General features: G+C 54.3%; 1 protein-coding gene across 7 annotated transcripts in view; it reads right to left on the reverse strand.

The window, feature by feature from the left end:
* Window positions 1–15429, reverse strand: part of KCNC4 (potassium voltage-gated channel subfamily C member 4) — a 38362-nt gene extending 22933 nt beyond the window's left edge. For 4 of the 7 annotated variants that reach the window (XR_010152874.1, XM_513651.7, XM_009429751.4 and 1 more), the window contains exons 1-2: window positions 13565–15429; window positions 1890–2826 (exon numbers count right to left, since the gene is read on the reverse strand). Coding sequence is in view for 6 of the 7 variants with exons in the window: in XM_513651.7 (XP_513651.4) it covers window positions 1890–2826; window positions 13565–14242 (1615 nt within the window). In the remaining variant the exon portion in view is untranslated. The remainder of the gene's footprint in view (window positions 1–1889; window positions 2827–13564) is intronic. The other 3 variants (XM_016925872.4, XM_009429723.5, XM_054685491.2) reach the window with 2 other exon arrangements.
* Between the last annotated feature and the right edge of the window lie 7208 nt (window positions 15430–22637).

Raw genomic sequence — 22637 nt, forward strand, 5'->3', positions numbered from 1 at the left:
TGTGAAGACTGACTTCCCTTCCAGCCTCAGCTTAGGGTCTCTCCTCAGGGATGAAGCCACAGTGCAGATGCCCTACAGCAGTGACTCCCCAAATCTGCCTGCTGACGGCTGCCCCAGGAGATCAGCCCAAAGCAGTCCACAGACTCTACTTCCTCCTTGGGTCTGGCTCAGGCTGACTCTTGGATGAGTCTGCTTTCCCGTGGAGAATACCTGGCTTGCTAGGGGGGAGGGGTGGCACGGCAAGGGTTAAACCTATAAAGTGGCGTCTATGCTTTCTCCCTGGATGACAGTAATTCTTGTTCACTAGGCATCTAGGCCAGAGTCCTGTGCCCAAAAGACCTAGAGCCCTCTGCAATTAGGGCTGACCTTTGTCTGGGGAGGATACCATGAGAAAAGCTCCGACGCAGCTCCCAAGTGCTGTGGGCTTAGTCCCCACCCCTTGCCTCTGTCAGGCAGTAGCACAGGTGAAGCTGGGCCCTTGGATCTGGAGAAGGGGGTGCTACTCTATCTGAAGACAGTGGCCCTGCCATTGGCCAGGCATGCCCTTACTGTGGCTGCTGTCAGGGTCAGGCTGAGGGCAAAGCTGATAGGGCCACAGTTAAGTGTACCTTGAGGAGCTGACCTAAGGACTTCTACATTTTAATACTGGGATTCTCTTTATACCCTGAATGGGCCTCAGAGTGCAGCTGAAATTCCCCAGGAGATTAATATTCACAAATTAGGAAGCAGTGCCGCTTTGGTGGGGGAGAAATGGGAAGCCTGATGGATGCTATTCTATCAAGGCCTTTGGAAGACCCAGGCCCCTGACATGACCCCAGGGAATGAGTGGACCCGGGCATGTATGATAGGCACATGCCAAAGGCCATAGGTGAGTGTCCCAAGCTAGGCGCCTCTCCTGCAGGGTCAGTCCCACTTTGCCCCAGAGCTTAGCCTTAGTCTCCTGGCTCCAATCCAGCTCCCCATACCAGGAATTCCATACCTTTCCCAGGAGCCCAGCCTACACATAACAGTCAGGATGCCTTTCCCTCTCTCCAACCTAAGTTCACATTGTTGGGGATTAAGCTGTTTTCCATTTCCCAACTCCTGATTCAGGGGTGGAGATGAGCTTTCTTGGGATGGCCTTTCCCATCCTTGAGGGACAGGATTCAGATGCCCAGGCTCTCCCCTTCCAGGGCACAGATATCAGTTTCTTCCATGTTCCTCCCCTTCCCAACACTGTCTGGGCCACTCCTTCCTCAGTTCCTTTCCATCCCATGTCAAACCCTGAGCCCAGGACTCAAATCTAGCTTGTGCTGAACAGAAGGCAGCCTCCCACTGCTATTACATTATCACATTTATTAGGCCAAGATACCAGACTCGAACGTTTGCAAAGAAGTGATTCATGTGTTGATGTACCTTGGAAGAACAGCTGCCCTGCTCATTGGCTAATATTGACAGTACCTGACATTTGTAATGTGGTTCTGACTTCCCAAAGTACTTTCATATCTGTCATTCATTTGGGTCTCTCAAAGTCTTGAGAGTAGGATATGATATTATTCCCATTTTACAGGTGCCTAGAGAGGGTGAGTGACTGGCCTCAGGGCACACAGCACAGTGGCCAAGATTGGATTTAAAACCAGGGCATCTAATATACAGCCCCATGTACTGCCCATCACACCCTGCCCTGGGTGGAATACTCACTCCAAAGATCTGATGTTCGGGAAGCTATCGAAGACCCAGCCAGAGGATAGAGAAATTCGGCCTCAACACTTTGCCCTCATAAAGGCACATCTTATGCTTAGGGAAGCCCCACACAAAACACATGCCAAATCCCAAGGGCTGAGGTCCATTTGGAAACTCCCTAGGCCACTGGGGGAAAAGGGATTTTCCTTCCCAACCCCTAATCTCACCTGCCCGTTTCCTCTCGATCATACCCTCTTCCCGGGCAGGGGGGCTGGTATCACTGTAGGTGCTGTCCCGGGGGGAGGTCTCCTCAGACTTGCAGTACATGGGTGACTCCAGCTGGGCCGGCCGTGGCACGTGCTTCTTCCGTTTCTTGGGCAGCTTCTGCTTGGCCATGGCCAGGGAGTAGTACATGCCGAAGTTGTTGACGATGACAGGCACCGGCATGGCGATGGTGAGCACGCCAGCCAGCGCACACAGTGCCCCTACCAGCATGCCTGACCACGTCTTGGGGTACATGTCTCCGTAGCCCAGTGTCGTCATGGTGACCACAGCCCACCAGAAGCCAATTGGGATGTTCTTGAAGTCGGTGTGGTCATTACCCCGAGGGTCGGAGGGCCTGGCCCCAATGCGCTCAGCGTAGTAGATCATGGTGGCAAAGATGAGCACACCCAGGGCCAGGAAGATGATAAGCAGCAGGAACTCATTGGTGCTGGCCCTCAGGGTGTGGCCCAGCACGCGTAGCCCCACGAAGTGGCGTGTGAGCTTGAAGATACGCAGGATGCGCACGAAGCGCACCACGCGCAGGAAGCCCAGCACGTCACGGGCCGCCTTGGATGACAGGCCGCTCAGCCCCACCTCCAGGTAGAAGGGCAGGATGGCCACAAAGTCGATGATGTTGAGCAGGTTCTTGACGAAGTCCAGCGTGTCGGGGCAGCACACGATGCGCACCAGGAACTCCAGTGTGAACCACAGCACACATACGCCCTCGATGTAGGTCAGGATGGGCTCTGTCTCTACCTCCCGCCGGAAGTGCACGCTGGTGATGTTCCCTACGCGGAGGATCTCTGTCACGTTGCGGTCGATATTAAAGGCCTCATGGGTCTCCAGGCAGAAAGTGGTGATGGAGACCAGGATGAAGAAGAGAGAGGCAAAGGCCACTACCTATGGGCAGGGGAGGAGAGCAGGGGGCAGCTGTCAGACAGGGATGGATGGGCCCAGCTGGGGACGTGGACTTCTGCATGAAGGTTACCAGGAAGGGCATTCCAGAGTGAGAGGTGGGATTAACGTACGGAGTCAGGGCTGGAAGTCCCTCCTCAGAGGGTCTTTATCCATATGCTTGGGGGCTCTCAGGCAATGTTTCCCAATCTTTGTCACAAAAGATATAAGCTGTTCTTGGCTGGAAACACTGGTCAGGGATCTACAGCTGCTAGACCTGCCTTTGATAGCTCTGCCCACCTCTGACCTATCTGCATTTTAAGGCTTCTCAAGCTGCCATGGGAATCTTGTTACAATGCATTCCTGATCCAGAGGCTTGGGGCAGGTCCTGTGATTCTGCATTTGTAATAAGCACTCAGGTGAGGCTCTGTCCATGCACCACAGTTGCAGTAACTGGGCTTTAAGGCAACAGTCCTCAAAGTATGGTCCTGGACCAGAAGCATTAGGTCTCTGGTCCTTTGGTTAGAAACGCAAATTTCAAACTTGACCTAAAGCTACTGAGTGAGAAATGCCAAGGGTAAGATCCAGCAATGTTTTAACAAACCTTCTAAGTAATCCTAATGCACACTAGTTTGAAGTCCACTGTATGAAGGAATGCTCCGAGGCAGGTTGCTGCAAGGAATGACCCTGGACCACTTTCTGCTGGCTGAGCCTATTACCCATAGTCTCTTCTCCTGCCTCTCACCTTAGGATGTCCCCGCTGACTGCCTAGATGGTGAGGAAGCCCCTAAAGGCAGACAACATGCACCATGGCAGTTGAGAGGGTGGTCTGGTCAGAAGAACCAGTCTCACTCCTTCCCACAAACTGACATTTCCTGGAACTCTGAGCTCCAAAGAAAAAGGAACCACATGCATCAGCATCAGAGTGGCAGGGGCTGATCTCGACAGCTGCTGGGATCTCGGCTAGAAGGATGACAGCAGCACTCGGCAGAGGAACGGCGGCTGGGTTTAAGTGTCCAATCATTATGAATGGAGATGAAATGCATGTGTAATAACACCAATTATGGAGGCTTCATGTGTTATTCATGACGTGCCATCCACCACTGTCAGGATGCCCACTGATGGGGTCCAGTCTCATGCCTCCTGCTGCCGCCTGTCCTGCACGATGGCTGGACTGGGCTTCCTCCTTGACCAGACGGCTGAGCCTAAATAGGTGGGTAAGGGAGGTCTGTGGCCTCATGGTACCATTTGGTAATCCCCATGCCTGCCTGACCTACCCTGACTTCCACCTGGCTGTGTGGACAGGCACTGGCATGTGCCCGTCCCCTGTCCAGTGAGGACTCAGAGAGGTTTTCCTCCCTGGGAGTCTGCACTGGGATGGGGAGGGCATACCTTGTTCTTAGTACTGCAAAACACCAATGAAGAATACAAGGGGACCTGAGAAAATGAAGCAAGCAGCAGCACCTCCAGGGCTTCTGGAGCAGGAGCAAGTTTGAGGGGGAAAATCTGGGAATGAACAGTTATCAGCTGTCTCTTCTGTGCCTGGTACTGTTAAGCACTCTGTATATGCTTCAATCGCCTTCAATCCTCCCAATGACCCTGTGAGGCACGCCTCATCATCCCATTTTATGCAGGATGAACTGAACATCAGAGACGTTACACACTTGCTTAAGGTCACACAGCCTAGAAGGGATGAAAACCAGATTTGAACTCAGAACTGTTTAACTTCAAAGGCTGTACCTTTTCGTCATACCACAATGTTTTCACCACCTCCCAGGCAGGGTCAATTCACAGGCCTGGGAAAGCCATCTCTGAATCACTGATCCTGTTCCCAGTTAGCTCCCTGATGACTGCTATTTCACCCGTGGGAAAGTGTGCCTCAGGCTTAGGACAGGTCCCCCATCACACACCTCACTGTACCTCATTCGCGCTTTAACTTGGATGGGTTGATCAGAAACAGCATGGAAGGAGAAGGCTAGGTCCAGGGGGTGAATGGAGATGAAATGCATGTGTAATAACAATTACACAGACACACTTTCCCAATTTTATGACACTGCTGGAGTTTTTCCTGCTTGCTTCTCCCCAGTGAAGGTAAATTTAAGTTCCTTTTCTAGCCTCATTCTTCCTCCTCTGAGAAAGGGGCTGCCAAGTCAATGCAGGCTGATATGGGCAGTAAGTAAATGGCTCCAGCCTGTGGGCTCTCCAAGGCCATCCCTAGGTGGGCTGGCAAAAGTGCCTGTCCGTGGCCGTGGCCATGCCAGGAATCCAGTCCTGGCACCACCCTCTCTCCTGAAAAACAGAGTGGTTGAGGTAAGGGGCAGGGACAGCATATCCCAATTCTGCCAGGAACCATGGGAAGCAGAAGCTGGCTCTCTGAGGAAAAGTTAGCCAGGAGAGTAGGCCCACCTGGGAGACTGAGCGTGAAGTTAATTAGTGACTTGGAAAAACAAGTTCAGGAAGAGCTGCCAAGAGGGTGAGCAGAGGGAGGGAGGGAGGGAGGGAGGGCGGCATGGCCCTGGCCATCCTCTCATAGCAGGGCCAGGGAGCCTGCCTTGCTACCCTCCTCAACTGCCACCACCATGGGCTCATTCTGCAGCAGGCAAGAGAGTCCTTCAGGCCCCGCGGGCACCAGCCACATCCTGGATTAGGGAACAACCCCCTAGATTCCTGTCTGTCCATTCACCTTTGCTTTTTTTTCAAAACACAGAACTGTTCCATCTACTATTAACTGCTACCCCTCACCTCCACCCCAAGAAGAGGAGGGGAGCTAAAGAGTGGTCATGTGTGCCCATTTTTTAAGTGAAATAGAGGCACAAGAGAGGGCAGATGATTTGCTCAGGATCACACTGAGGCCAAGTCTCCTGACTCTCAGCTCAAAGCTCTTTCCAATTGGCCCCTCTGACCGAGCAGGTAGGTATAATCCCCTCCTCCTTTGTTGAAACCTTGGTGGGGCCTCAATCTCCACTGTGGCCTCTCCAGGGCTGGGGCAGCAGGCACTCAGCAGGCCCCAAGAAGCCCTCACTCCCCAAGGAGACAGAGATGCGGCCTGAGCTGTGGCACCTTGCTCCAGGTGGGTCCTGAGGTTACAGGTTCCCCTTCAGGGCCCAAATTATTCCTTTCTGCCCTATGTTGCTCCCCAAACTGAATTATTTCATAAGTGGTTGACCCTGCTTGCAAATGGTGCTTTTCACCAGGCCTTCCCCTCTGTGGGCAGGGATACACCGCTCCCTTGACTAGGGCTTCCTAGCACTAAAGGGGGCCAAGGGAAGAAGAGGTGGTTGCAGCAACACCACCCTGCTTAGAGGCCAAAGCCTCAGCCTTGAGCCTTCTATTCATTCCCCACTGGACCATCCTGCCATCCTACAGAGCTGGCAGTGGAGATCCGAGCCTCCCTCTCATGGGCCCCTGTGCTGACAGACTAAGGGCAGAGAACAGCTAAGGAACCCTACACTAGAAGCCTTGGGCCCGGGTTTAGACTTCTGGGATTCCTCATCCTGGCCCTGCCACTCAACCAGGTAAATGAATGGTAACTTCTGCACCTGTTTCCTCTATATAAAATGGGGACAGTACTAGTACCCCCTTCACAGTGTTACGGTAGGATTAAATGAGCTTCTACATGGTAAATGCCTGGCACCCAATAGGTGCTCCATAAAATGGAGATAAGAGTTGAGGAGGGTTAGGGTCCTCTGTGTGCAGCTTTTGAAGGTGAGCCGAATCTGGAGCCAAAATACCACAGAATCTTTGCTTTTTAGAAGTGAAAAACAGAGACTGAGAAAGTTATCCAGTTCAACTCCATTTCTGCTGTTTTACAGATGAAGAAACTGAGGCCCAGGGAGGAGTGCTTGTCCTGATTTTCATGGCTGAAGCTGCTAGTTCTTTCCACTACAAAGGGCATGGATTCTGCTGGAAGGCAAAACTTCCCAAGTAGAAAACTGCCGGTGAACTGGCTCCACCAGGGGCAGCTCCTCTCCTGCTGGGAGGATGCAGGAGGGTCTCAGCACCCTGGACAGCAGGCTCCCGTCCTCTAAGCGCCCCCTGGGCTCCTGTGTCCTGTTGAAAACTCACCCCTCTCCAAAGGCCCAGTTGTTCAGCCCTATTACCAGCCTCCTCCACCAACCCCACTGTAGGACTGTCCCTAGAAATGTAAAGCCACACACTTCTGGGTTCAAGTTGGGCTCTGCTACTGACTGCATATGAGACCTACATGAGTTCCTTAACCTCTCCAAGCCTTAAGGTCTTCATTTATAAAATGGAAAAGGGAGCGCCTACCAAGTACAAGACACCGTGTTTGGGAAAATACCAGACAACCACCCTTGCCCCTGGGACCTTACATTCTAGTGGAGGCCGACTTTAACAAATAAACAAGCAAAATACACAGTATGTCAGGTGATCTAAGGGTTAGGAAAAAAAATAAAGAGAAAAAGGAGATAACGGGTGGGAGGATAGGGGAGTTGTTTCCAATAGAGAGGTCAGGTAAGGCCTTAATGACAAGGTGACACCTGAACAGCCCTGAAGAGTGAAGGAGTGAGTCATACGAAGAACCAGAGAGTTCGAGGCAGAAGGGATGAGTAGTGCAAAGGTCCTGAGGCTACAATCTGCTTGCTATGTTTGAGGGGATGAGGGTAGTATCTACCTGGTACAGTTGTTTTGAGGATGCAAAGAAATGATACTTGTAAAACTCAGCACAAAGCCTAGAGCATTCCAGGAATCTGGCACGGGCTGGGTCGAGGGGAGAGGTGACAGACACCAATCATTGGGAACTGCATACAATCAGCGGGGGCAGGGGAGGAGAGCCCAGGAAGAAGGGCCAGGGAGACAGATGGACAGATAAACATAAGGAGACTCAGGCCCAAAAACCTATATTAAGGATGAAGTGTAGGAGAAGGGAAAATTGAGAACACAGCCAAAGACACTGGCAGAGTAAGATCTGTGGGGATGGGGTGAGGGACTGAGGGACTGAGCCTTCCAGGGAAGCAAGATCCTCGTGCCCAGGCAGTGCTGGAAGACAGTGGGGCAGTCCTGGGGGTAAGAGGCAGGAAATGAGAGGGTCTGCCAAACAAAGCATCTCTGAGCTATCCCTGGCTCCTGGCTGAGGGCCCGCACTAAGGCCTAGGTCCCAGTAGAGAAACATCCCCTCGTCTCCCCTCCATGGGTGCCCCTAGGAACAGGACCTGGCCCTGCCCCCACCCCATGCTGAGCCAGGACCTTCTGGTCCCAGTGTCCAGAACCCACCTCTACCTATGCTCACCCTCCGATGAGCCAGCACTTGGGGCCTCTCAGGGCCTCTGGGTTGCCCAGAACGGATGAGTCCCTACCCCAGAAGGAATTCAGTCTAGCCCGGATCACTATCCAAGAACCCACTATTCAGTCAAATGGAATTCCTGGTTATTGCCCACCCAGGCCCCACGCTGTCCAAGCTCTGCTTGAGCTGGTCACCTGACCAGAAAATTCCCCCTTTCCCTAACGCTGCATATGGTTTAGCTCTACCCACATGGAAATTTTATTTATTTATGTATGTATTTATAATGTGCCTCTTTGAAAAAATTATTTAAGGCACTAAGTCAGTATCCTACAAGGCCCACCCAATTCAACTTCTATTTCCTTGTGGAAGCCTCTCTGAACACCTCCTACACCTCATCCCACATAGAGGTGGGATTTATTGATTCCTCCTCTCACTTCCTATTGAACTTTATTTTCTTATGACTCCTGTGGCACCTCTCATGATCCGTCTTGTATTACTGTTGCCATTTCTTGTCACCTAATTTCCCTTGACTGCCACTTACTCTACCCGACTTGGCTTTTGTCAGGAGCAGGGGCCCCCTCTGACTCATCTTTGGATTTCTAGAACCCCACATGTGTATGGTAAGTACGCAGTAAGTGTTTTCTGAATGACTGGGGCCAAGGTGACCCCCTGCTCTCTCTCCTGGTCCTGATGAGCCTGTCAGAAGAAGAGGTCATCAGCTCCACTGACTGGGACAAAGTGACAAGGGTATATGCCCAGTAATACCTCTAGGTACTGGGGCCCTAGGACCTCTGCTGCCCTCCAGAGTGAGCCAGGTCCACTTCCTGATAAGGACCCTTGCTAGGGGCCAGGTGACCACCCCTTAGCCTGAAGAAAGTTCCAGCAGGGAGCAGGGCCAGAGGTCATGGCAAGTCAGTTACGCACAGGGAATGAGGGTTGCACAGAGCTCTGGTGCCCAGCATCCGAGGCTGACACTGCCCATGGGTGGGGGTGAAGGGCCCAGGGTCTCCTACCCTCAAGGCCAAGCTGCCTGGCTCTGCTCCTGCCTGCCTGCTCTTCCCCCAAGTCTCCAAAATAGCTCGTTTATTTTCTCCCCTTCCCCTACTCCACACCCCACCCCTAATGTGACAACCAGAAACACCTCAGCATTCAGAGACAAGATGTTCAGAGACAAATGTTGATCTGTTCAGAACAAGAGAAGAAAACAAACCCAAGAGGAAACTGGGAGGTTGCCCTGCGGGCAGGGTCTGCAGGGAGTCCTGCAGCCTTCAGCCCGGCCCCTGCCTGCTCCTCAGGAAGGAGGTGGAGGGGCTGCCCCGGGCAGGCTTGGCACTGCCCTCCTGGGGAGCTCAGAAAGCCAGGGTACCGCCCTCCTGGGCTCAGGTTCCTGGCTCACCCTAGCTCAGAGGGCACAGCATCAGTGAGTCCTGGCCCTCACTTCAAAGCCTGTCGTGATCACTGACCTGTCCCCCAGGCAATGCCCAGACCAGAGAAGCCAGGGAACTTCAGAAGCGGGCAGGCAGGAATGCAGCTCTGCTCCTTTCCTAGAAGGCCTTGGTTTCATGCTCTGCCTGGGCCAGGGAGCTTCCCTTAGTCTTTTCTCCCAGCCATGCCTCCCTTCATTTTTCCTATGGAAATCCCACAGTGAGAAGAGAAGTTAGACTTGACCAATTCTAGGGAGTGAGAAGTAAAGGAACAGATAAGAGCAGAGTGGAGGAAGAAGCTCTCCAGTGAGGGGCCACCCTCTGGAAACCAGAGATCCTCTCTGGGCAGGAGCCAGAGGCCATAGGAGGAGCACAGACTTAGATTGATGTGACCTAGGTGTGGATCCTAGTTCTACCACAAGTGGTGCGACCTTGAGAAAGCCCCACCAGGCCTGTTTCCTTATCTGTATACTGATACACAGATGTTAACAATACCTGCCTCACCTAGGCCAGATGAGTAGTAGCAGAAAGCACAGGCCAAGCCTCCCACATAGTAACTGACACTTAACAAAGGGGAAGACCCTGCTGGAGCTGCCTTCCTGGAGCAGGGAGTTCCTGTGGGCCCCCTCCTCTACTCAAAAGGGAAACATCACAGGAAGAATGTGCTGATTTAGCCAAAGGAGAGGAACTGTAATCCTTAATAAGGCTGATAGCTGAGCTAAAGCCAGCCCTGCCCTGGAGACCTTGGAGACTAGGGTAGGGGAAGGGCATCCTGGCCCCATTCTCCAGGCCTCTTGTCTGCTCTCAGAAAAGAAGGTGCAGGTTTCTAAAGTTTCGGATGCTGCCAAACCTCCACTGGGCCCCCTGAGGCTGTGAAGTCTCCATGGTGAGCCTTCATTCTGCCCTGCCCCTCATGCCTGTTCCCAGCTCAGGCCACAGAAACGGAACCACAGCAGCAGCTGCCCATGGGCCCAGCACAGTGGAGCAGGGGTGAGCATCCCAGTCCAGGAGCCTGCCTGAGCGGAACAGCTCCTTGGGCCAGGCCTGTAGCTAGGCAACAGGCTCTCATAATCAGCTCAGTTCACTTTCCATTTGTATCGTTTTGCTCCTGTCATAATGCACTACTCAAATGACCAGGTTGCTGTGTGCGAAAGGACGCCTCAGGGCAGAGCACTGCTCCTCTCTCCCTCTTCGCCCACCACCCCACAGTGCTGCGGGCCCTTCCAGGGAGGAGGTAGCTGTGAGTGAGGGAAGGTAGCACATATACCCGGGGGAACAGGGCTGGGAAGGATGGGACAGTGTGACAAGCCAGGGGCAAATGGAGCGGGGAAAGTGCAGCCCCAGAACTCCCCGCATGGCATAGTACCCTCAGGCCTGGAGGGGTAATACAGTAAGTCTTCCTTCTGACGTCTCCATCTGCCCCTGGGTTTTCTGATGCCATCCACAGGAGGTACAGAACCTCAGAAGGACATTTCTCAGGCTACAGTAAGAAACAAGCTCTCTGCCTCAAAAACAGCCTAGTTCAGTGGAAAGAAGGTGTTATAATCACAAGAGCAAGGGCTTGGGAGTCAGGGACTCTGGCTTTGATTCAAAGCCTGGCCACTATCTGGCTGTGTGATCTCAGGCAAGTTGTTTACCTTCTCACAGCCTCAATCTATTAAACGGGGATAATCACCGGGTTTTAAGTTTATTGGGAGGATTAGAGATTAACGTAAAGTATATACAGCAATGTATCTGTCTGGGGTGCTCAATAATGAGCAGTTATTCATTAATTTGTAAAAATTATGTATTCCCACTTGTGTGTCCCGGGAGCAGGTGAGGGTTGCCTTTGCCTGGGCTCCTGAGCAGGAGGCAAGTCCTCTTTTAGTGCATGTGTTGGCCAGAGCTCCATCCAGATATTCACATCAGGATGAACAACCAGAAGGCTGGAAACTAGGGGTGGTTTCCTGGCTCTGCTATTAGTTAAATGTCTTTGGCAAGAAACTTAATGTCTCTGAATCCTGGTTTTCTCAATGTTTAAATGGAAGAATTAACCTTGCTCCATCATAAACTTCAAGACCTCAGCTGGAATGCCTGGGCTGATGTGATTCCATGTCAAAGGGGCAAAGCACCCTGGGTTCCTGGAAGACTTCCAGGGGCAGGCCAGGCTCTGAGCTTACTCAAAGAGGCCCCCTGGCTTGGCCATTCAGCAGTGAGTTAGGAAGAAAATAAACTCAATGATATGTGGGGTGCCACCTGGAATTCCAGAGGGGAAGAAGAGCAGGTGAAAAGGCCCCAGAAGTCCCAGAATGCTCAGAAATAGGGCCTAGCTCCCCTAACCACCTCATCTCATCCCTGCTTCCCTGGTTTGTCCCCTTTCCCCATCTCTATCTCTGTCTCTCCTCCCCGACCCCCAACTTTGAAAGAGTCTGAATGATGTGTGCCTGCTCTCTCTCCCCTAATGCAGACAGCCAAGTGCTAACACTAGCAAGGTTAGTGACCTACATGAGAAGCCTGTAGAACTCACAGCAGACCCAGGCCAGGGGCATCACTATGCCCTCACCTTCTTAGCCAGTCTCAGGGCTGCAAGGAAAGAAACCCAGACAGTTGCCTCTAGCTTTGTTGTCAGTCCTGAGAAAGATCCCTGCCTTCTCGTGGCTGCCTGCAGCCCCAGCCCGGTATGCCATGGCCCCTGAGACCTCTGCTCCTCCCTTCTCTTCCAGGCAGAAGATGCATCTGCCCTGGCCTGGCATTTATGCCAGCCTGGCTTTTCCCTGCAGGCCTGTTCCCCAATTCCCTATCCTGCCTTCTTCTATGACTAGGAAGGAGTCCAGCACAGGGGTGCTGGGAAAGGGAGGGTGCTCTGAGACTCATTAACATGACAATTTGGGATGCTGGAGGAACCAACCAGGTTCCACAGCAAGCAGCAGTCCCCAGACCTAACAAGTTATACATTGCTCTTTCCTGTCTCCCAGACAGACCCCAGCCAGGCTTTAGGCTGCTGACCATGAGATCCGACACCAGCCCCCAGAGTTTGCTTTCTTTAAAGAATCTAAAGCCATCCTTCAGGGATTTTTTTTTTTTTTTTTTTTTTTTTTTTTTTAGCTGTCCAAGCATAATGGGGGAAGCACCATTATGCTCGTTCTCCCCTTTCACCTAAAGGGGTTAGGGAAACTGGATTTACTTGGGGAGGAGGTGGTAGGTCTTGCCTAAATCAACCTGTGCTTCCCCCTTCCCTCATACACCCATTTCAAGCAGTAACCTGAACCAGGGCTTTCTGGAAAGACAGTTTGTGCTGCAGCAGAAAGAAAAGAAGCGGCAACAAAAATCTGGTATCATCACCAGGAAGCCTGTGGCTGGCCACTGGCCGTGGGAGCCTGCAGAGCCTAGAACACTAGGCCCTTCGTGTTTAATTCTCCTCTCACCCCAGCTGAGGCCAGGACATCCCAGGTGTGCAGGAAGCCTCAGGGGCATGGTATCCTCCCTGGCAGAAAGAATGCCTTTCTTAAACCTGGAAAGGAGGCCGGATTGTGGTCTCAGCTTTGCCTCTTCTGCGCTTAAGATGCTGAAGCCTATATCCTCCTCTCTGAAGTGCATAGTTGTGAGCACACTGAGCTGCTGGGAGGATGTAAATGAGGTGGCACGGCATGGAAGCATCTAACAAAACCCACCCTAGTTTCCTTCCTCTCAACCCTGCCTGCCCCCATCAGAAGGCCAAATTCCAGCTCTTCCAGGACCGTAGTCCTGTGTGGAGTGGAGGGCAGCTGAAGATAGGGCAGCCTGTGCAGACCAAAGAAGGGGGTGGAGGAGCTGAGCTGGGCACCCCACTCACTGGAGGGGATGCGGCAAAGCAGGCAGCTGGGACTGGGTCCAAGTAGTAAGTCAAGTGTGTGCAATCTCCTGATGGAGCGTGCAGGGGAGAGGGTGGGAGTGTGTAATTCCCCTGCGAGCCACGGAGGGGGGTTGAGAGGAAGGCGGGAACAATCTGCGGTGGTAAGGTAAGTCAGGCTCGGTCCCTGCTCCTCCCGGCCCCTACCCACCACCCACCACGGACCCCTTGCAGACCCAAGATGGGGAGACACGGGCTCCTGCCACTCACCCTAGCGGCCCGGGAGGAGTAGGGATCCTCGAAGAGCGCCCACATGCGGGGCTGCCAGCCGCGGCAGCCCCCAGACCCGGCGCCATGGCCCGCGCCTCCCTCGTGGGGGCCCAGTCGCTGCAGGGCCAGCTCCCGCTCATCGTCGCCGGCCTCGTCGCTGGGCCCCGCGCCGCTGCCACCTCCGTCCGGGCTCTCGAAGATGTCGAGCGCCTCCTCGGCGTCGCGGTGCTGCCGGTAGGTCATCCAGCAGCAGGGTTCCACGTCGGTCTCGTCGATGCCCCAGAAGGTGAGCTCCTCTTCGAAGAGCGGCCCGCACACGTCGGCGGGGCAGTGCAGCTTGCCGGTGCGGTAGTAGTTGAGCACGTAGGCGAAGACGCCCGGGTGCCTGTCGAAGAAGAACTCGCAGCCCCCGCCGCCGCTGCTGCCGCTGCTGCCCACACCGCCGCCATCGGTCTCGGGCCGGCCCCCGCCGTCGGGGTCGGCCAGCCAGGCGAGGCGGGTTCCCGGTAGGGTGCGCAGGGTGCTGCGGTAGGTCTCATGTCGCGTGCCGCCCACGTTGATGATGATCTTCTCCGACGCCTCGCCCTTGGCCATCTCCTCCTTCAGACATGTTTTGGACGGAGGCTTGTTCCCCGACTTGCGCCCGCGGTAGGAGGAGACACACACCGAGCTGATCATAAGAAGCGCTGCGGGGCTCCGGCTTGGGGCGGCCGCTGCCCTCCAAACACCCTTCCCGAGGAGGCACCGTCAGACGGGGGAGGGGGAGGAGACGAAGAGGAGGCAGGAGGCGGTGGCGGCCCCCTCTGCGGCTTGGCCCTGCCCCTGCCTATCCCCCTAGGACGCGGAGCGGGAGGAGTTGGATTTCTCCGGTACACAGGTGGTTGGGGTTAGGGCAGGAAGCTCCGGAGAGAGGGAGGCGGAGAGAGGGAGGACCCGGGGAAGTAGAAGCAAGCACACACGCGGTCCCCCGCTACAACGGGACACACAAACGCTCTGGGCCGGGGACACGCCCCCGCCTTCACCCCGACCAAAGACGAGGAAGCGCACAGTCCACGCGCACCGCGAAGGTTCGGGGCGCTCGCGCCCACACGGGCCACCCTCCGGCTCCAAGACCGCACCAAGCCCCGGAATAGCCGGCTTCCCCGCAGCGGCGGCAGCGCAGCAGCAACAAGTCCTCCGAGCGGCTGCCGGGGCCAGGCCGACACTCTCACGGCAGCTGGAGCTCCGTGGGCCCGGGCTGCTTGCGGTCAACACGAGGCGGCGGCGGCGGCATGTGGCCTCTTCCCCCCATTCATAAATCCAGGGCCGGGCGAGGAAGGCAGGCGGGGCAGAGCAGAGCGCGGCGGCCGGGCGGGCGGGGGCTGCGCAGGGCGAGGCGGCAGCTGGAAAACAAGCGCGCCCGCAGGAGCGAGCCTCGGGTCCTGCGTCCGCGGCTGGGAGCTGCGCCGGACCGGGCGCAGCGATGCGGGGGCCGCGCTGGGGCGGGGGTGCCTCAGACGGGGCGTCCTGCGCGGAGCCGAGCCTGGGGGGCGGGGCCGCTCTGGGGAGCCGGGCTCTGGGCACTGGCGAAGGTGTACCGGGGGCGGCGGCCGAGCGGCCAAGGACACCTGCAGGCTTCCCGGGCCGCGCGGAGAGGGAGCCTCAGCGCAACGCCCCGGCGCCTGGTTCCTGCGATCTGGCGGCGCTGGGAGCCACGCCATCTACGCGTCTGCCCATCTCCGGGCGGGGCGCCGGCCTTGGCTCGCGCGCGGCAGGGGGCGGGCTCGAGGTGGCATAGGGGAGGGGGCGCCTCGGCGCCGGCGGGCTGGGGCCCTAGGGGCTCATGGTCTCCCTCCGGCGCTGGCAGCGGCCGCCACGCCCCAGTGGCGCCTTTTCCTCCGGGGCCCCGCCTCGCCCAGACGCGCCCTTCGCGGGGCGGGGTGGGCGGGGCGCGGCGCAGCGCGGGGCCGACCCGGCTCACTGCAGGCCCTGGCGACCGAGCGCAGTCTTCCTCCCCGGAGCCGAGCCCCAACCAAGCGCGTCACCTCCTCGCCGCCAGTGCCCAGCCCAGCGCGCCGCCCCTGCGCGCCTCCGCCGGCAGCCCCTCCCGCCCCCCTCAGCCCTGCTCCGCGCCTCCCCCGGGCCCGCAGCTCCTCCCACCGCAGCCCGCTGACACCGAAGCGCTCTCGACCCCTGACCTGTAACCTCCGCCCGGCTCTTCTTGCTTCGTCCCTCGCCCCTCCCCGCCAAGCTGGTCGCACTGTTGCCGTTTCACTGCGGCTGACGGAAGGCCAAGGAAGAAAGAGGGTAGAGACGCTGTCGCGAAGATCAGGCTGCCCTCTCCTTTCCCAGGGACCGTGTTGGGGCCTTCTGACCACCCCGCCCCGCATCCTGCGCCTCGGAGGCCCAACGTAGCCCAAGACACCCATGGTCTTGATGCTCTCCGCCTCTGTCCCAGCCACCAAAGCCCCCGCGATGGAATGGGGGACGGGGTGGCCTTGGGCAGAGAAGCGCTTCTTGTGCCGGATGGAAGGAAACCGTAGCTCTGGCTGTGTTCATCGCGAAATGTTTTATGGATGTGGAGTGGGTGGGTGGCCCTGAAAAGTCATTAGTTAAAGCCTTTGCTCGTCATTGCTCTGGGGTCCACATAGGAAATGCCTGTGTCCTGCCTCATGACCCCCTCCTGTTTCTACTCTTATTCTACCCATTACAATTTGACTTTGCCTGTGTATATGTCTCCTCTCCCCTCCCTAACCCTGAGCTCCTGCAGGCGGCATTGTGCTTTTTCATCTTGATAGCTCCCACAGTGCCTGCCTCTGAGAACATGTTTGCTAAGTGATTGAGAAGCTGCCATACCCAAAACGTAGGCACCAACAGGACTTTACTGGCCCTATCCCAAGAGCAATTTCCAGATTCATTTGTTTTTGTTAAGTCCAGAACCTATTTTACATCTTCATATTAATCCCCATTGGGTTTTTTTTTTTCTTTTTTACAGCTTCAGGCAGCCTCCATGCCTGTCTGGATGATGTAAAGAGATCTTGAGGCAGAAATGAAAGGTGAATGACACACCTGCCCTGGACACCTGTGCACCTTCCCAGTTCCAGATCAGGCAGTACCTAGCTCAACTGAGAAAAACAAGACAAGGGCCTATGTGTGTCTCAGGAAAGGTTAAAAGCTCAGTGCCAATGCAAGGGATTTTTACAAGCAAAAGTCTCATTATTAATGAGGCCAGAAAACCAAAATGACAATGATCTTTGATGATCTGTACTGATACGCAGGGGAGGTGAGTTAATCAGAAACACACATTTACTGGCACCCCCTTTGTGCCCAGTCCCTGCTCCTCGAAACTGATGTTTGTATTTCAGAGTTTAGCTGTCTTTGAGTTTGCTGCAGTGAAAAGAAATATCCCAAGTGTGACTGGGAAGAGAAGACCCGGGACAGCCAGAAACTGGAGTGAGGAAGAAAGAACCACAGAATATTAATGTAATGAATAACTTTCAAGTCCTATCTGGTCCGTGTCCTGGCAAAGTCCCTTGGGGTCTCTCCCCTGCTTTCCGTTCATCAGGATGACTGAGCTCAGTAATTGTAAGAAAGGGAGTGTAGTAGGCAAGGGGACAAAACCCATAGTATCCCACCCCTGATTGACTATTGACTTATTAACTCAATGAACACTTATTGAATACCTACGATATGCCAGAAGCAGTTCCGGGCAGTGGAAATACATCAGTGAATAAAACAGCCACTCATCCTAGTAAATCTGCCCAACTGGTGCTTCCACTCTGCAGTGCTTGTGGATAGTGATGAGCACCTGGGGAGATGGGTAAAGGGAGAAAGCTGCCAGGGAAAAAGGAGGCCAAGAGGGAAGGGAGGAAGATCAGAAAGTTGGGACGCGGGCATGGGAACCTAGGAAGAACTGACAAAAACAGAGGGCCCAGCCTGAGAGAGGCAGCTGGGTAAATGTGCATGGGACCAGGGCTCCCAGCTCTGTGCACTGACCAGCTCGGGAGAGGGGAGCTCAGCCTCAGTCCTGAGGCCTCCAGAGAATGCCTCACCCTTGCTGAAGGTTTATTCTAGAACTCTGGGCTCACCTGTTACGTGTACCTCTCTGAGGGAGTCGATATGCTGCAGTTAGCACTATGGGACTTGTCCCCATCATTTCTTTGTGTGAGGTCTTGGTGTTCCCTCAAAACACAGAGCTGGGGAAGGATAGGAGAGCCCCCTGCCCAGGCTACTGTGACACAGCCTACCATGGATGTGAGGGTGCTGCCCTCTGGTGGTGCTAGAACATCCTGGCTCCAGACCTCGCCCTGAGCTCTGGGGGCTGTGATGTGGGCAGATGGGGTGGCAGCAGATTCTGGGCTTCTTGTTGATGCCAGGACCTCAGGTACATCTTCTAGCCTAACTCTGCCATTGGGACTCTGCCTACTCCCTCCCTTCTTCATTCCTCCAAGACCTTGATACCTGACAGGCTTAAGCAAGACCACAAAGCAGCCACTATTGGAAATTCCTAGTTCCCCAAGCTTCTTTCCCTCATTTTCACCTTTTCTCTTCTGTCCTCTCCTGAATGCCCTGGTTTCTTCAGGCTGTCAGGGAAGAGCACCTGTCTGAAAGCCAGTTCACAGAAGGTGTCAGCCACAGCGGGTTTCCCTCATCATGGGTGAGGGTGTGGTGAAAGAATAGGAAGAGAGGGCCATGGGAGATTCTAAAGGGGCACCGATGGAGGCTGTCAAGCACCTGCACCCTTTCCAGGCCCCCCCTCCACCCGCATAATAAGGTCCTCACCCTCTGAGTGCCGACGCTGACCCTGTCCGTAGAAGCTGAAAGCCTGAAATCAAAGCCGTTTACCCTTCCCCTTTCCCCACTGGGAGCTTTGTATGGGCTCAGCCTCTTTAGGATGACTGGAGCCATCCAATCTCCTCTCCATCTTCCTTCTTTGAAACCTGTTTGTGGTGAGGGGCTCCAGGCCAAGGCGAGGTCCTATCCATTGGTGCTCACACTTTCCCTTTTTGGTATTCTAGCTCCTGCCAGGGACTGAGCCTCCTTCAGGTCCAGGCCAAGGAGCCAGCATCCTTTCCCAGCATGCCTCACTCTCTCCCAGCCTGGAAAATTGAATTGCTTTATCAGACTCATTAGAGGGTGATAGGGCCTCCCCGCTCATGGGGGAACAAGAGAAGGGAAGGCAAGAGCAGGCTGGCAGCCTCCTGTCTGCGTCTCAGCTCACTTCATCCTGCCTCCCCCAACCCCAAGCAGCCTGCAGAGACTTGCAGGCTCCAAATCAAATGTGAGAGCCTTCTTGGGGGGGAGGGGCTCTGGGGAGAACCTAGCCCTAGTAATTCAGGTCTTGTGAAGATCAGTAGAATGGCTCTGCCTCAGGACTGAAAGCAGGATTGGGTTGCTGTGGTAATCCCAGTGAAGTTGTATCTGGGGCTCAAAGGCGGCCTTTGAGGGCCCAGCTCTTAAAGAGAAGAGACCAGAAGCTCGGGCCTGGGCAGGGCTCAGGGCCTCATACACTATGGACCTGGAGTCATAGGGTTGGAGGGGACCTGAGTGTTAGCTCATGGACACCTTCCCCCCACTTAGGGATGTCAGGCCTAAGCAGCAGCAGCGAACTCTGAGAGACGGAGCTAGGGCTGGGGTTGGGCCAAGGACAGAGAACGATATGGGGGCCACCAGCTGAGTGGACCCTAGAGGCCTCCTTGTTTAAGGCTCCTGGGCTGGGAACTCAGCCTGCATCCAGACAGCACACCCCTGCCGCCGCGCCTGCCACATGCACGCTAGCCCAGGGTCCGGCTGGCAAGACCTCTTGACACTTAGCATTTCTCCATCTAGAAAAGTACAGATTGCTCCCACCTGGGCTAAGTTCCAGGAAAAACTGGTTCATTCCATTAGAGTAGTTAATTAGTCCTGATGGGCCCAGTCCCCTCCAGCAATATCCTGGGGAAAGGGGAAGCAGGTGTCTGGAGAGACAGGCCAAACTCAGGTTCCTCTTGGGTGCTCCTGAAGTCCAGGGATTCTTCCCTGCTTGGGTCAGCCCTGGGCAGAATGGAGGGACCCAGAACCCAGGCAGCTCAGACCCAGGGACAGAGAGCAGATCCCCACTGAGTCTTTATGCTCTGCAGCCAGGACTGTGCCTGGCATGGATCAATCTTTGTAAGGGTTTGTGGTTGAATGACAGGCATAGTCTTCTCCCATCTCGCAGGTTTCTTCCCACCTAAGATGATGTAATTAAAGAATGCAGCAGCGTGCCTGGCACCAGTGAGTGTGCCAGGAGGGGAGATGCCCAAGTCAGATTGTGACTGCCTCTGCGAGCCAGGGACTCTTGCCTGGTCCTTTGTATATTCCCAGTGCTCAGCGCAATCCCAGGCACTCAAAATACCTGATTCATGCTTGCTTGATGCATGGAATTAATGAGGCGGGGGGTGGCGGGGGAGGAGTCCTCCCTGTCAGTTTCTTGCTGTGTGACAGAGAGTGCACTAGATTGGGAGTCAAGAAACCCAGGCATTGGCCCCAATCTTCCCCTTGCTTGGTTGTGGGAAGTCTGGTCTTTTCCTCTTTGGGCCTCAGTTTCCCCCATTGTTGTACAAGGAGGTTTGACCAGATAATCACTAAGGTTCATATTCTGGTTACTATTGTTATGAAACAAATTACCCCTAGTATGTAGTGATATAAACCCAACAGCCATTTTATTTTGTTTATTATTTTATGGGTCAGGAAATTAGGAAGGGCTCAGTTGAACAGTTCTTGCTTAGGGTCTCTTATGCAGCTACAATCAGATGTCAGCGGGCTGCAAACATCTGAAGCTCAGCTGGGCTAAACGTTCAGTATGCTGTGTTCATGTGGCTGGCAGTTGACACTGGCTGTTGGCTGGAAGCTCAGCTGAAGCTGTCAACCTAAGCATCTGCAAACATATCGCCTCCCTAGCATGGCAGTCTCAGGGTGGTTGGCTGTCTTACATGGCAGCTGGCTGCCTCTAGAATGAGTATCCCTAGAACACCAGGTGGAAGTGGCATGGCCTTTCCTAATCTAGCCTTGGAAGTCACATAGCATCACTTCTACTATACCCTGTTGGTCACAGGAAGCATTTGCTCACCCAGATTCAAGAGGAGGAGTGTAGACTCCACTTTTGATGGGAGAAGTATTAAAAAGAATTTGGGGCCAACCAACAACAAAGAAAACAAAAACAAAACCCCACAATAGCCTTGTGGTCTGTGGAATACTTTAGCCTTGGCCCAAGTCCCTGTGACTGGAGCTGTCTGGTGGTGACTGCTGGGGTGAACATGATAATGTACAGGATCAGTGAGACCCCCACACTCTGGTACTCCCTTTCCTGGAGAGAGTTCCTTTTCTGCCTTCCTTCCTTGGCTTCTCTGGATTTTAGGCTGAAACTGTCCTTTGTTAATAGCTTTAGGAGATGGCTCATTGCATGGGTGATGGGGCCCCGAGAATGAAGTAGGCCCCATGGCCTTGCCCAGGATCGCAAGCAAGGAAGGAAATATTTAATGAGCACCTATTGTATCCCCATATGGAAAGAAGTCGATACTGTATTCCAGTAGATGTTACTGATGAAGTTCATTTTTCCCTCATACCATCTCTAAGGAAGAGATTTTACTGTCGTCCTCCTTTTACAGATCAGAAAATGGAGATGCCAGGGTTAAAGTGGCTTCCCCAAGGTGGTATGGTTGGCGACAGACCCATGATTCAAACCACTCATGCCACCTGCCCTGGGGCAAACCTGAGGCAGAAGCAGTGGCCTCACCTGTCCTCCTGCATGCCCTTCTCATCCTCCTCTGACTGCTCCCTCCACCCAGGGCCCAAACTTAACCACTCACCTTCCCACCAGAAATGACCTGCTGTGTGTCCCAGTTCTGTGTCTCTAAGCTGACATCCCCTCAGGAGAAAGCTTCCATGTAGGTGCTGGTGACTGAGGACAAAGATCCCTAACACTCTAGAATCAGCCCATTACATGGGCAGCCAGACTCTCCCCACTCCCCATCAACAAGGGGGGCTTCTGTGTGCCTTCCCCTTTATTTGGGCAGATGCTGTGACCCACAGAAGATGGTAGAGGTACTGTGCCATTTTCCAGCCCCAGGCCTTAAAAACCTGGCAGCTTCCACCTCCTGTCTCTTGAAATGGTCTCTCTGGGGACCCTAAGCCCTTCAGTCAGAAGTCTGGCCAAGTAGCCATGCTGGAGAGGCAGTTGTAGGTGCTCACTCTGGCCGGCAGGCCCAGCTGAACTCAGTCTTCCAGCCATTCTCACTGGAGTGCCCGGCATTTGAGTGAATGTGAGGGCAGCTGCCTTGGACCCTCCAGACTAGTTCGCTGCTAGTTGAATATCACTGAGTAACCTTGGTTGCCACCAGAAGAGTTGCTCAGACGAGTCCTGCCTGAATTCCTTACTCACAAAACTGCGAGATAGAATGGGTGTTTTAAGCCGCTCAGATTTGGAGTAACTTGGAACACAGCAATAGATAACTGGACCAACATGTGTTATCTCATTCAATCTATTTATTATGTCTGTTTTACAGACTAGGACATTTAAGCTCAGAGCGATTAAATGACTCCCTCAAGGCCTCCCAGGAAGCAGGAAGCTGGGTGGCATTTGAACTTGAACTTGAGAAGTATGACTCTAGAGCTCCTTGGAACCAAAGCCCTTGTTATGCTGCATCTTGGTGGATCTGTGTGCCCCTCCTGGCAGGAGGGCTTGCATCTCAACCAAAAACATTACCTTCAACCAAAAGACTGAATACTTGAGAAGGAGTGACTTTTTCAGCACCAGGCCATTTCCCGGTTTGAAAGATACATGGGGAGATGTGGAGTCATAGGGCCGGTCCCCTCCCTCTGCCAAACTCAGGACAGCAGGGGCTGATTTTATCTTTATTCGTCTATAGCTGGCATGGAGCCTGTCCAGGGTGGGTATGTAATAAATGTTTGTTCAACAAATAAACTAACCCACAAAGGAATAAATGACAGAGAGGAAGGCAAGCAGACTATGATCTGGCGAGAAAGGTTTTCTTGCCATCTGGTGGCTATTCCTGGAACAACACTTTCTATGGCAAGAGAAGAAAATGGCAGGTTCCTTCAGGGTCCTTGGCTG

Source organism: Pan troglodytes, chromosome 1, assembly GCF_028858775.2.
Source record: "Pan troglodytes isolate AG18354 chromosome 1, NHGRI_mPanTro3-v2.0_pri, whole genome shotgun sequence".
In the NCBI taxonomy this organism is placed as follows: domain Eukaryota; kingdom Metazoa; phylum Chordata; class Mammalia; order Primates; family Hominidae; genus Pan; species Pan troglodytes.